This window comes from Crassostrea angulata, chromosome 3 (assembly GCF_025612915.1).
Source record: "Crassostrea angulata isolate pt1a10 chromosome 3, ASM2561291v2, whole genome shotgun sequence".
In the NCBI taxonomy this organism is placed as follows: Eukaryota; Metazoa; Mollusca; class Bivalvia; order Ostreida; family Ostreidae; genus Magallana; species Magallana angulata.
In genome coordinates, this window is record NC_069113.1 from 46,868,535 (window position 1) to 46,883,990 (window position 15,456).

The window sequence follows — 15,456 nt, forward strand, 5'->3', positions numbered from 1 at the left end:
ATGTGTCAATCTTACTTAAATGTCAATTGGTCCTTAACTTATTTGATGTACATAAACTATCGGAAGCTCATACTTAGTACAAAAGTGATTCATTACCTGAGAGTATATGTCATATCATAATGACATAATTATATCATGACATTCCCATTATAATCAACATTCATTAAAATGGGGGGGGGGGGGGGGGGGTTGTGCAATTCATATTTTTATTTTATTTTCAGGTTCTAAACTTTTATAATTCAAGTATGGATATTTCACATTTGGAAACTATCTTGCACCTGAATTAAGCCTTCATATTTATAGAACCCTATAAATTGGCACTTAAGAAAGAATCTTGGTACAATTGTAAGACATCAAATTGGTGTTCTATTTTTGAATAAATTGTTTTAATCATATCATGAACTCCCTCCTGTTGCTTCTGTAACTCTAATCCTAGTTACTTGTTTTTTAGTTGCATGTTTTAGTCTTAAGCATATTACCAGGAAGTGGGTATAGAGATAATAAATACAGGCTGCCACTGAAATCTCCCTACAGAAACAGAGAATGTATTTTACTTCTCATTTCATTTCGACAGTTCTAGGAATTGAGGCCTTTTTGGATTAATTTATTTTTTGTGGGGAACAATTTCTAATCATTCAGTGTCTATGACTCCAATTCTTGGACAACAGGTAACAATCATTTTTTCCCCTTTTCACTGCTGATGCATCAAATCTTTTTTTTTTGGATGAAAGATCATTTATTTTAATCTTCGGGAATATATGATGTATGTTTGATATTTGGCAAAAAAATTCAAATGAAATAAATCTCAGAAAACTTGTACCATTTTGCAAAATCAATATCTGTCCATGACAATGTAATTAAGTCACCCACCTTTTAAAACTGTACCCAATGTGATATGTAGTAGCTGCAAAATACATCTGCTGTAGTAGTTGAGAGTTACCTTTCTTTGCATGGGTCTGATCTATTATTTTACAAGGCAGTTACCTCAGAGGCCAAAAAGTCAATGAAGTCTATAATGTAAGTTGATGAAATAGTCTAGCTAAGAGACAGCCTGTCAAAGTAATTATAATTAATGAAGTTCATAACCCTTACATCTATAAACGAAGAATAAATATCCTGGATAGACCTTTAATTAGCATTACTTATTATGTAACCAACAAACAGATATATAGATGAAGCCGGTGTACTTGACAGATGATAGAGTGTTGGGTTAATATGTTTATTTCATTTGTTTATGGATAATAAACAACCAGGATTAATCTTTAGTCATCATCACAGTACCAATCATTAGACAAAATAACCAGGGTTGCGGTCAATTACTTTGAAATGTAATTAATTACTTTCAAATGCATCAATAATTTTGATATTTCCTAATTTAATTAATTACTTTAAATTACTTTGTCAAATGTAATTAAATACATTTCAATTACTTTTAATATCTTCAATAAATACATGTATAAAAAGCATTGAAACCCACAAAACATTTTTATGGTAATGTCTTTAAAGTTTTGTGTTTCATTTCAATCATTATTTATTTTATAGACTTTGCTTTGAAATTTATATTTTAAAATAATATATAAACATCATAACGGGTACTAAATCCAGTGTCATTGGGTTCATGTTTGGTTCTGAACAAGATTTTTTTTATACTAAATTTTTATTCAATACATTTGGGTATGAGAGGGCTTCAGGCCTGAACAAATTAGACCTTTTCTAGAGTGTCATGTTGTATAAACACAATTATTTTAAATAACATATAGCCAAGCATGCTATAGAAAAAGCTGAAGATGCTATTCTCTGAGCTTTAATGAGTGTGCGTGTCTGATCATTTGATGCCTGTTGTCTATTTGTCAACCTGTAAACTTTCACTTTTCCTTTACCCATACGGCTTATTTCAATTAAACACAACATAAAGCAACTTTAGATTAAAGGGAATTAATATGTTGTATCACGTTTAAAAGGGTAATTGATAAAAAATAGTGGAAATATAATTATGTTGTCTTTTAAAAATATTTTTCTCAATTAAGAATCACTGCTCCTTAAATGTGAAATTTACAGGAAAGTTTTCTTTCTTATATCTAAACCTCTCTACTATTCTACAGTTTTTTGTTTAACTCTGAAGGCTACCTGATATACATGTATATAGTGCATAAACCATGGCCCTGAATCAACAATAGGACAGACAGGGGTGCAAAGAAAATGAGGGAAATATCATGAAATATTCCTATTCTACAATATGCTACAAAGGACTGCATTTAATATGGTCAAATAAACCAATTTTTAAAAGTATCTTTCAAAATCAAATCTTCATAAAGCAATTATACAGGGGATTTCTGTCACATTAATTGTGATATTAGTCATCATTGTCCAATTGCTGTTTTTCTATAACATCACTAAAATGGGCTTATTCTTGCAATGTTGCAAATAAATGAAAATATTGTCATTTTTCCTTCATATTCTGCCTTTGGGTGTATAGTGCGCAGGTCTGCCTGAGATTTTTTACATATGTTTTGATTCATATAATTATACACATTATAGTTAAAAATGGTACTCGAACAAGCATGGGCTAGAAGTTTCCCCAGAAATGCTTCTTGTATGATGGAAATTTTATTTAAAAAAATTTGAAAGTAATTTAAAAAAGAATTGTTAGATAAGTGTTATAATAATGGCACCCATGATTGACTTTAATAATTTGGAGTGGCTTATGTAAAATACAAATATTGCAAAAAAAAAAAAATAAATAAATAAATGAATAAAATTTCACCTGTATTGTCACATTCTTTTTGCACAAGCAGACTATGCAAAACAGGAAAACCAGTTTTCTCTATATTGCCCATATCATCCTCTTAATGCTGACAAGTAAGAAAATAAAATACTTTACCTCTTATTCCAGTCAATTCCTTAAAATGGGTGATTATGTTATGTTCAAAGTGTTTTTTGTTTAAATTACCCGGTAGCTAGAACAATAAGATTATTATCTTTGTGAAAAGATCTACAAGTACCTGTACTTGAGAAAGGATTTTATGTTATCCTGGTTATTCTGGAGAACAGTTACTTGTATTATATTCTTGTATCTTTTGGGTGAATTATGCAATACTATTGTTATTTATTATGCCAAGGAAATTGTGTGTGTGTATGTAGTGTAAGTTGGTAGTCTGTATCGACAAGTTTCAGGAAGTTGTGTTTTATTGTCCCACATAACAATGTAAAAAAGTGTTTACAATGTGTATATCTATATAGGATTTCCATATTTTTTTTAACAGGATACGTTATAATGTACGAACTTCAGTGTGTTACGTATTATATTAACATATACATGATGTCCAGTCATCGAGTTGGTGTGCACCACCTGTCAATGATCTATTTATCACCCACAAAGAAGGAGGATGTGTTATTTTATACAGACAAAATATTATTGTAAAGTTTCCTTACTGAAAACCTGTGCTGGCAATTCTGAAGTAAATCACCTTGTAGCAGGTTATGGGTCCTTTAAAGTATTGTTATTTTTATAATAAGAGAAGAATGTTCTTGATGGTGATTGTACAACAACTATTTGCTGTTGTTTTGCCAATACTGTGGAATCATTTTTTTTCATGGAGATCAATGATTGTGGGTAGCCAAAATTGTCCTGGTTTGTGGGGATGTTATTTCATTGGTAGTGTAATCGAGATAATTTTAATAAATATTAAGCAAATGATTGTGTTTTAGGTTTGTGGGGATGTAAGGGTTAACCACGAAAGCCATGAACATTGGTCCCCCTTGAAAATTGACGATACCATAGTATCTTGTTGTTTTGACAATATCTTGTCGTTTTAATGATGTTGATTTTTTGACAGTATTTTGTTGTTGTTTTATCAGTATTTTGTTGTTGTTTTAACACTATCTTGTTGTTGTATTGACGATTTTTCATTGTTGTTTTAACGATAGATATGGTAGTGGGACAAGATGAACATCAGCAGGCGACTCGCTGCCCTTAGAGCCAGTAAAGATGGTCGCTCCGAAGAATGTGAATCGCTGTCGCTAGCCAGACAGCTCAGTAACCCGGTAAGCATTAACTCATTGTCTGTGTGTCTGTAGATTCCTCCCTCCTTTCCCCAATCTATTAGGCTATATCATACCCTCTTTGTCCTTCAATTGTCAATAAGTTATGTTTGTTGCTTCAGTTTTGTTAGAAAATAATTCTCTACTCTATCATACAACTTTTGAATAAGACTGATTGTGCAATTCCTGTGCTATTTATTTCTTCACATTTTAGGAAACGGTATTGATAATCAATGGTATTTTTCGAGGTTGAATGTTTTTTTGGTGTCCTTGGAGTAGCTTTTGATTGTGATTTAATTGCTCCACTAAAGTACAGGTGCTTTAGCATCCAATAATTCAGAAGAGCTAAAATACATTAATGTCCAATAAATCTATTAAAAAGATTTAAGTATTAATGCAAGGTGGTAGATCTATGCACCATCTACTGTGTATGTGAAAAAATAAAACAATACAACGTTTCATAGGTTCTTCATGTATGAGTAACAGTTTTATCCTTAGTAAGCTCTGAGTGAGTTTGTATTGATTTAATATAAGCAGATTTATCTCTCTTTATATACACACTGAAACACCGTGTTTGGATGAAGCTATGAAAATTGCAATTTGTTGCACTCTTAAAGAAATGTAAGTCAGTATGAGAGTTTGTAATTTATTGTAGTCGACAATGTAAGGAAGTGATTACTACGTAGTAATTGTTTATCAGACGGAGGCATCCTGACCTACTTTCAGGACAATACATCAAAAGAAAAGATTAACAATACCTTTTTTCTTTTAATGGATAATGATTAAGTATATAGTTAAAAATGAAGAGAAAAAATGTTACTCACGTACATTCATATGCAAAATAATTTACTGATAATATCATTATATCAGTAACACACATTATTTCACACAAATTTATAGTCAAGTCGGTACATATATCAGCATACATCGAATACCTGCAGATTCTCCCTGATTCAGTGCAGTATCTTAGAGCCCGGTGACCTTATAACTGTGTCTCTATAACCAGGAATGAATTCTTGATCATGGGATGTTGGATATGAAATTTTTTGGCCATGGTCTACATAAACATGTATATGTAAGTTTTATTTATGGGTTTTGGGGTTATCATGATTTTCTTCATTGACCAAGTCCATGCCTGCATGGATTTCATCAGGGTAATTTATAACTTTGTCTTTACATGTTGCTTTGAAGATATTTGCCTTCAAAACTTTGACACAGTTGTACTTGATTTATGGGTTTACACGTCAAGGTCATTCTTGAAGTTTTCTGGGGTTTTCTGAATCACTATTGCATGGTAAAAATAACAGATAATGCATAGAAACTGCAAGCATCCATGATATTGGAACTCTGTATGTAATAAAAAACAGGTGTAAGATACCGGTCATTACCTTGATCTTGAAGTACCGCTTAGTATATACATGTTCTGGTACAAAGTTTGTACAAGGGTTCAGAGATATTCATGAAATCAAAGTTTGCACAAATCTTGCTTTCTTGTATAGACAAGTAAATACATGTATTATGTATTGCTACCGGATTTTGATAAAAATTATGCAGACCATTTCATTTCTATTAGTGTTTTCAATCATTTATTTTATGTTTCGAGCTCTTGTAATTCATATTTTTGTTTATATCATGAAAACATTCAACATGTACCATACCAGCATGCAAAACTTTGATTTCTTTGAGTTAATTATTGATAAAAATTAATATCTGAGGTCAAAGATGCTTTGATTCAATTTTGATATCTATATAGCAATAACTTTATTGCCAGTGATTAAAAAAAAAAAGACAATTAAAATAGCTTTTTGGGGCAAATTTTGGGATAGAGTTGCATGATTTAAATACCATAATTTAATATTCCATATAAAAGGAAAAATGCTAATAAAATAACTTCAATAAATACTGGTATGCAACTTTCTAAAAACTTATTTTTTGGAAATAAGAAAGAAAAAAAAATGAAATTAAAGTGAAGTAGAGACTTTCATTGTTATTTAATGATAAAATAATCAATTCATCTATTGATGATATTTGTTTCCATTTTACACAGTAGTGCAGTGTTTTCTTTTATATCTATCATTTAATCTGTTTTAAAGAAAGTATTATTTCAAAGTACTGTAAATCTAGATCTATTTACATTCTTTGCAATAAAAGAGATTGAAATAGGACAGCTATATCACCTAATAGATTTTATGCATATATGACTTTTAGTTCTGAATATATAAGGAGTACATCCCTTTTTATGCTAAAAAACAACACAAAAGAAAAGGATTTTGACAACACAAAGTAAAAATAGTTTTATTTTTTCTGCAACCACCACCTCCTACAAAGACTGAATAAATGTATCCCAATAAATCAGAGAGATTTATTTGGTCAGTGCTGAAATACAGCCTTGTGCAGTCACTTTCTAAAGTTTAAAGACAATGGTATATCATGTTTATTGCAATATTTACACATGCAAATTGCAAAAAAGACATGCATTTGGAGTTTTATCAATTCATTCATAAGAAGAATGGTTTCAAAAGGGCATATACTACGTTGTGTGTATGAATACATTGACTCTACATTTTAATTTGTAAAATTAGTAAGCTGTTTCTTTTTTCTTCCAAATCGTGATCATTTCCAACCTTGAGTGCAGACTGCATCCTCTAGCTCCATTTGTTGATCTGTCCACTTCTTTAAAGCATTGCTCTGGAATTCCTAATAAAGTCTGCTCTGTACTTGATACTCGTTTTTCTGTTGGTGCTGGCAGGTCATCTGCAAAACTCACCTAACAATTCAATCACTATCTGACTTTATTACTTCAACTTTATAAAGTTACGTGAAATTCCCTGAGTTTTTTATCGCTGTTAATATATGGGTACACATAAATACCATTTATTATTTCACTCCAATTTGAAATTGTTGTGAAGTTAATGACAAAAATGATTTCATTTTATTCTGAAGTATATTATTGCAACAGTATTTTTTTAATTGTCGTTTTAATCAAATCACTTTTCTAGGTTTATAAACATAAAGATTATATGGAAACACTTTTGATGTTACACATGAAATTGTAACAAATATTCAAATGAAAATAGATATTCATTATATTGTTTATGCATATAGGAATCAATTCCCTATGTATGTCAATAATGAATTCCTTATTTTTTTTTCAGTTGTGTATGCATCACTTCAAAGATGTAGCCGTAATTGATAAATTCTTAGTTTAAATAATGCAGTTGAACTTTGATATCTCCAACACTCATATCTTGAATACAATGAATATTTTGAAGTGATTTGTACGTCCCATCCACTTATTATTTTACATTTTACCCTTGATATCTCGAAGGTTTTAAACAGTCCCATCTAGTTGGAGATAATGAAGTTTGACTGTAATTAATTGAAAATTACTCATTTGTGAGGTAATATTGACCACTATGATACAAGGTGAACAATTTACATTAAAACTATAAACAATATTTGTGTTTCGGTTAAAAAATCTGATAAAAGTAGCAAAGAAAAAACTGCAAGATTGTTTTCTACCCCTTGAATATTATGCAGACTTTTTTGGGTCAACATATTTAGAAGGTATATGATGAATGAGTTAATTAAAGAAAATAACTGATACTATGCAAGGTATTATTATAAATTGATATATAATATTTCTCATATTTAGAATTTCATTTGAAACAGTCATTTTTGTGCATGCGTATATAGTGATTTCTCAGACTAAACATGCCATTTCAACATCAGATGTTCACATTGATTTCTGTTCATCTGATATCCTTCAGAGTTCTCCATTTAATGCCGCGCCAGCATCTTGAGATTTTTTTCAGCCATTGATTCTGATTATCTTGTCATCAATTTCTGAAGCTAGTTAATTTCATTGTATTCCCTTCCCCGTCTGATTTAACAACACTCCTCTCCATCTCATTGTACATGGACATCATTACTCCATTCTTCTCCATCCTCAGTGTTTGGGAATACATTTCACTGTCAATTGCTAATTTGTCATGAATGCCAATGAATCTTTTCTCTCCAAACTTGTTTTGGCCTCTACAACTACAGCTTAATGACTTTTGGACAGACTCATTGAATGACAACAAAATCAAGAGAAGTTGTGTAAACAGATTTTGTCCTTCTGCCATGTGATTTATTGGCTGTTATAAGATCGTTGCCCCCTTGTAGACGTAGGTATGGATTTTTTTTGGGGTGAGGATGAACAATTGTCAACTTTGTGGTCATTCTTTCAAGAATATTTTGCATATATTTTAGAACATACGCAATTGAATATAAGTAAATTTGCAATATATAATAGCAATTAGTTTACATTACCACATCCTAAAAGATGTTATGATTATTAAAATCAACTGAAAAGTATATTGTTCATTTAAGAAATAAACAACGAATAGCAAAGTTATTTATGTTGAGGTTTAGCTGTAAAATGGCCAAGGAAGTTTTCAACAATTGCAGATTGGTAAAATTGTTGTTTTGGTATCATGTAATTGTATAAGTATTTAATTCTCTTAGTCGTATGACACCTATTTTAGATAAAAAAAACAATGCGCATTTAAAAAAAAAATTAACTTCTTTGACGCAACCACAGTAAATGTAAATAAATATTCAACCAAAATTTTAATTTGATGCAGTGAATTGTCAGAATAAAATAAAAAACAAGGCTGTCCTCTTGAAGGTGTTAGAGCAACATTATTTTACTTTTTGGCCCTCAGCAACAAATCTTTGATGAGGCGGTCATTATTTTAAATTAGTTTGGTAAACATGCACAGTTAAACAGGAAGTCTGAAGACCCAAAACTTGAATCAGTCTTGGCGAATGACTACAGGATAGAAAGAAGGAAATTAAGATCAGAAACAACACATGTCTTATCCTGTATCCGATAGTTAATTCAGGCAATTTTTAGTGGCTGCGGTGTATATATAGCACCTGACAGTTGACGTGTACCTGTATGTCCTTGAATGCCAAACCTATAATAACATGCATTTTCCACGAGCTAGGTTCATTAATCTCACATGTTCACACAATTTTTAATGAATTTTATTTTTGAATGGGTTTCCTCCCATAAATGGGCAAATTTCATGCTATGAATAAAATAGATACAAGTAAATTAATCTATATATTGAATTGGTCTATGCAACAATGATTTTTTATCTGCTTCATGTAAAGGGGAAAACGCTACAGATGCAAACTTTTGAAACTGTCCAATTCCAATAAACAATTGGATCAAAATCCACTTACAATTCTCAAAATGTTGAAGCTATAATTCTGGCATTTTTAATAAGCTTTGATAAATTCAGACATATAGAAAAATTTAAAGCTCAAACAACGTAATGGCGAGACATACAGTCGAAGTCGGTGATAACTGTAAATTGCTCTTTTTTATGAAAAAAATTTCTTACCTCTGAAAGGGATTATTATTGTTAATATTGCAGAGCAGGAGTTAAAACAGCTTTATTTTGTATGTAACTTTATTGCACTACAGTGACTCTTATGGTATAATATTACAATATCTGATTCGCATGAGTATATCTCTTGGGTGTCTTCGTAAGAAAGAATAAGAGAGTGATTAAAGGGTAGGGAATTCAAACTTTATTGTATTACAGTGTCAGGGTTGTCTCTAAAAATTGAAAAAGAAGGAAGAAATGAAAAAGTAGGAGGGTCTGGGGGTCTTGCTTATAGCTACATTGTGTTGAAATGCAATAATAGCCAGGTAATTAAGGCATTATAGGCGGGGGAATTCCCCACCCCCGGGTCTTAGTGACAACCCTGCACACTGTGTATATGCGCTTTACTACGTCCTTTGTGAAATATTTCCATATTGATGTATTTTATACATCACTGTGTACTCTACAGAAAAATATACTGAGAGAGAGAGAGAGAGAGAGAGAGAGAGAGAGAGAGAGAGAGAGGAATCCTATTGGTAATTTATGCTACTTGCAAGATGGACAAATTGTTATAGTATGCTGCAGTATTGAACCTTATTTTAATTAGAAAAAAATAAGAGGAGGTTAATAATCCATTTAACATGAGCATTATAAACTTTATGCTGCAAATCATGATGAAAAAGCAAATTTTTAAAAAAAATTTACCGTAAAAATCTCATAGATTGTTACAGATTGCAAAACCAATGACTTTGGGGCATAGATCCACCATAAACTGGCGATAATATGGTGCACAATAGAAATCTTTTGTGGTCCTTTATGTGCAGAAATATAAGGGAAAAAACATCCAATTACTTCTTAATTGGGGCTGAATCATTGAAGAATAAATCTTGCTTTGAACTTGATGATACATGTGTTAGTACCCAAAGTTCCTAAAGGAATCTATAAGCCATTATAGGTTTCAGAGTCATAAACAATCTCATCAAAAAAGGATGTTTGAAGGTTGCTTCATTGTACTGAGGCTTAATTTGCTGTGTTGGAATATAGAGACTTTACTTATATGGTCTTCTAAGAGCAAATGGTGTTCTGGTGAGGGAAATGGATATTCTTTGATGAGGCCATGTTGTCATAAGGTTGAGACTAGTATGTTGTGACAGACGACAAAAAAAGAGGATGGAACTTGGTCCCAGTGGTTTAATGGTCATCATATTATGTTTCTTTTAACTACTTCTTATCACAGCATTGGTACTAGTTTGCTGAATTCAACCAAAGATGAATGGCTAAAACTCAAGTCATTTTGCTTCAGGTTATTTTCTTCATATGAATCGATCATAGGAGTAAGATGTGATGAAAATTCTGAAGTTGTAAAAAAAAATTGTAACAGTATACAGCAGCAAAATGCATTTACTTTATGGATGCCACATAAATGATAGAATTTGAAATTGGAATGGGTCGGAACATGTTCTTATTATTGAATTTGAACCATAAACTGTAGCTGCAGCACTAAGTGCCACTGATTGTAACCTCCATGGAGGAGTTTGGAGCTAATTAAATAGAATTAATTGAGCAGGAATGGAAAGCTTAGAACAGAAAATGAATAATTCACTGGAAACCTATAGTCTACCATGTATGGAAAGATGGAGCCCCCTCTCAGAGTGCCTTTCATACTTTTTTGAATGATCAGTTCTAAAAGCGAAGAAAACATAACTTTAGCAGAGACCAGCGCCTTTGGAAGTGTGTGTTATTGACCAAAGATTTGGTCCAGCTGTAATTTCATGGAATCCATGCGCAAGTTTTCAGTCACCATAAAAACACAGTTGGAAGGGATGTTAAAAGTTGACAATGAATTTGAAACTCGTTCTAGGAGTAGCATCGTCTCCATTTTGGAAGATCTTGTACAACTACGCAGAGCATTTTTGCGAAAACATAGTGATTCAGCAGTAAGTTTATATTCTTAATGTTGCAATTTAATACCAAATGTTGACATTTTTAATGTGAAAATAAAAGAATTATTTCACTTTCCTTAAAAGTGTCATTTTTGAAAAGCAAGAAAATTGCACTATTTTTATGTTTTCCAGATGAAAACTAAATATGGCCTATTGATATAAAAAATATTATTAAAATCATAAAAACGTAAAATCATATTACCTCTGAAGAATTATATATGATATGAGTTAAATTTGGCCTCCATAATTCGCCATTTTTTAAAAGTGTTTCTGGTACAATAAAATGTTATGTTATATTTTAGAAGAGTTGATGTAAAATATATTTTTCATCTATTTATTTGATTTATTTACTCTCACTGGCAGTATATGACGACAGAAGTGACGCTATTCCTATAATTCAATCAAAATGAGCCAAAAATTGACAATTTTTGTATCTTTTCACGAAAGGGAAATATAGACCGCATGCTTGAACAAGGAAATTTTTTTTCACTTATTAGTTTTGGCTAGATAGATCTCTCATTAACATATTTTGTTTGTTCAAGCATGCGCTCTATGTTTTCTGAAAGAAAAACTGCTTGAAAACAAGCTGTTTTAAGCTAAAAATGCAAAAATGGCGGGAAAATGTCTTTACGATGTCATATTTCTAAATTGTGGGCAGTTGAATCAAAATGAACATTATTTAAAAACATTACATATATATGTGTACAAAGAAAACAAAGAATTACAGTAAATGATGATGTTCATTTTAGGGGGTCATTTTAGGACCATATCATATATCATAAGTCCTTTATAATTTGTCTTCCATTATGACACATTTCTTGTCGGAAAGCCATGAATTTGTGATTTGCAACTCAAAATTTCAGTAATTGAGCTTGTGTGGCTTTAAAAGAAATTTTAGATGCATTCTATGACCAAAGATTGAAAATCTGGAAAATTTTCAAATAAAGCATATTCTATGTTTTGGTGTTGTGGTACTTAATTTCATCACTATTAGTATTTCAATTCATATATATTGCATAGTTCTTAAAGTGTGCATGGTTTAAGAAGCTTGACTGCTAACTTGTGAATTCTTAGCTGCTGGAAAATACAATGAATGTTGTGAACAGATATAGTCCTGTAGTTATGATATTTTTGTCCATGTAATTTAGCTTTAATAATTTACAATAACATGTATAGACAAGATGTTAAAATTCTCCATACTGCTCATGATCTGCAGATTGAGTGAAATTAATATTGTGATGGTTTGGTCCTCTAAATCCTGTATCTGGTCATCTGATGCTACATTATTTATAAAAAGCTAAATCTATAAAGTTTTTATCATCTCACTAAAATTTTGTCATCATATTGTCTGAAAAAAACATGACATCATTATATCATAAGTAAATTAAGGGCTGTCTGACTGGCCAAATTTAAAAATCACAGTGAAATCGGAAAATGATTACAATAATATGTTTTCCAATTACCTAACTGATGGTAACTTTTTAAAGTTGAAATACTTTTAATCAATGCTGAAAGTAAGTTCATGTGCTTAGGTTTAGATATAAAGCTCAAATAAGCTGCCAAAACTTCAGTATAAAATATTCAGATGATAAGGCAATTGTTACCTGAATGGACTTGGTGGTCATCAAAGCTGGTACTTAAAGCATTTATATGTAAGGAAAAACTTGTGACAGTGAGAGATATAAGGCAGTATATCTGTCATAAATGTTGATCACTCTCATCAGTCTCAAGCATTCTTTTGGTCCAAAATTGGTTCTGTACTCTATGTGCTGCCTTATGCCAAAAGCATTTTTACTGGTCAATATTCACTTGTGAAAAGATTTATAACAAGGAAATATATAATGTTTGATCTTTTGAAGATATGTTACTTGCTCCCCTTATATGAAACTGGAATAAATACAAATATTTTCCCCTTAAAATAACATTAAATTTTATATACATTTGTAAATGCATATACAAAAAGCTGTTTTGATGAGGTTTTCATGACTTTGATTCCATGCTCTCTCAATTAAAGTGAATGCACTTTGGTGAACAATAGGAATTGCTATGGGTCTAATTGAGTGAAGACAAGATTGCAGAAAAAGATAAAACTTCTAGAACTGCTAGCTGCATGTCTTAAAATTTTTAGTCAATATTTGATTGTCAAAATAATAGTTGTTTGTGCAATACTGAGTGCTTTAAATGTTTGTGTTATGAATTATAAATATACTGATAGTTAAAATAGGCCTGGCTTACTGTATAGTCTCTTTTGAACTGTTGCCAAATCTATAAACAGCAATGTACTTTTTACTGACATCATACAACACCATACAGAAGAAAAGAGACCATGAGCTTTCAATAGTTTATTTACTTCATCCCTTAACTAGTACTATGACATGCATGGGCATTATTGAAGTTCTTGGTGCATTATTTGGAATACCTGGAGGTTTATAATTCTAATGCCAACCATTCCTTTGCAATCATCTGTTTCATGCAGGACTTTAAAAAATGTGAGGCATGAGACAATGGTGGGGAGGAAGTGGGGACAACACAAACATCCTACTTCTGCAGCCAACATTGCATAGGAAAATGATAGGGAAATGAGGGTACTGTGAAAAAAGGAGGTCTGTAATTGAGGTGATAGCTTGGATTAGGAAGGGCTTTCTACTGCGCTGTTGTATTGATAAGTATTTGTAAAGGAATAAAAAGGGAAGCCTTCTCATGCATAATAAGGGGCGAAAGTGGAAATGGATTTGTGGAAGCCCTGAAAAAGTGGACTATTGTGGTATTATTGCCCAATTTCGATTTTGGGACAAGGGACACTAGGCAATAGTAAGAAACCTTGGAATCATGCTGAAAGTGGACAAGGAGATATGTCGCTCCCGCGTGAGTTTGACTTCATTTCTGGAAGATGTGCAGAATGTCTTTCACAGGAAAAAGTCAATAGCTGTCGTGGTAAGAAACTCACTTTATTACAAATGATTGCATATTCAGTGTAGGTTTCTTCAAATGATGGAAATGTTAAGGTTGTGACAGTATGCTGATCTCAGACCACAACCTTGCATTTTTCTTAAGTTCTCTATGGCCCATATACTGTGACAGTGGAGGAAGTTAAATGGGTTAGATTTCAATTGATTTTCAATTTGAAGAAAGAATTTAAGCAGACTCCTGACTTTAGCCATTGAAGTGTTAGAAAATATTGATTAAAACAGGTAGTGGTGTATGAATCAGCTTGACTGAAGTGATTTGCAATTTAAAAAAAAACCCTGATTCAGAACGTCTATCATATGAGACCAGACCAGACCAGAACTGGTATGCATGCATCCTCCAATATTATCTTTAACCAATAGATCATTGATTGATGAATTGCAGCAAAAAAGATATTAAATTCTAGCAAAATGACCCAGACAAAATTAGAACTCTTTAATCATCAAAAAGACAGTGTGTGGGACAATAAAGGGTATAAGCTCATATAAGTACTGTAGGTTTTTGTATGTTTTGTTTTTTATTGTGTAAAGATAAATGGCAATACAAAATACACTACTGTAAGTGAAGTGCAACTCTGCATATATTGCCTTGAGAATGACTTGTACCAGTACTCAATTCAGGGACCCCATCATGTGCAGCAGCCACAATTCATCCAGTTTAAAAAAAAAAAATGATTTTTCTCTTTTTCTTCAAAAAGAAAAAAATCAATTGTAGCCTTGCATCAGCTGTTCTGTCTAGATTAATAGCGTAGTATCTATTTAGCTCTTTTGATTAAAGTTTTGGAAGCTCTGTGATGTTAGTTTTGGGTTCAAACCCTCTGTGTAAGGGTTTGTACATTTGTATATCCATAAAGAAGCATCCTAGAAGCATTCTAAATGTTTAGTAAATTGAACTTAGAACTTACAATCATGAAAAATTCATGATATAACACAAACACTTTTATAGATGACAAGTTTACAGTGCTGAACATCATTATGGTAAATGGAATTTATATACCGGTTAACTTTTTTTACTATTAAACAATTCATTAAATGCGATGTAAATTTTATTATTTTCATTTCCACATTTAAAGAAATGTAAATTTCATTATCATCATTTCCTCTTGACTAAAAATCAATGCACTA

At 31.5% G+C, this 15,456-nt stretch overlaps 1 protein-coding gene across 9 annotated transcripts in view; it reads left to right on the top strand.

The window, feature by feature from the left end:
- LOC128178004 (transient receptor potential cation channel subfamily M member 1-like) overlaps positions 1–15,456 on the top strand; it is a 72,402-nt gene that overhangs the window by 13,624 nt on the left and 43,322 nt on the right. For 4 of the 9 annotated variants that reach the window (XM_052844978.1, XM_052844984.1, XM_052844981.1 and 1 more), the window contains exon 2: positions 3,928–4,044. In XM_052844978.1, the coding sequence (XP_052700938.1) occupies positions 3,946–4,044 (99 nt within the window). In that variant the 5' untranslated portion in view covers positions 3,928–3,945. Of the gene's footprint in view, positions 1–291; positions 669–3,317; positions 3,495–3,927; positions 4,045–13,840; positions 14,300–15,456 lie in introns of those variants that run through there. The other 5 variants (XM_052844982.1, XM_052844985.1, XM_052844979.1 and 2 more) reach the window with 5 other exon arrangements.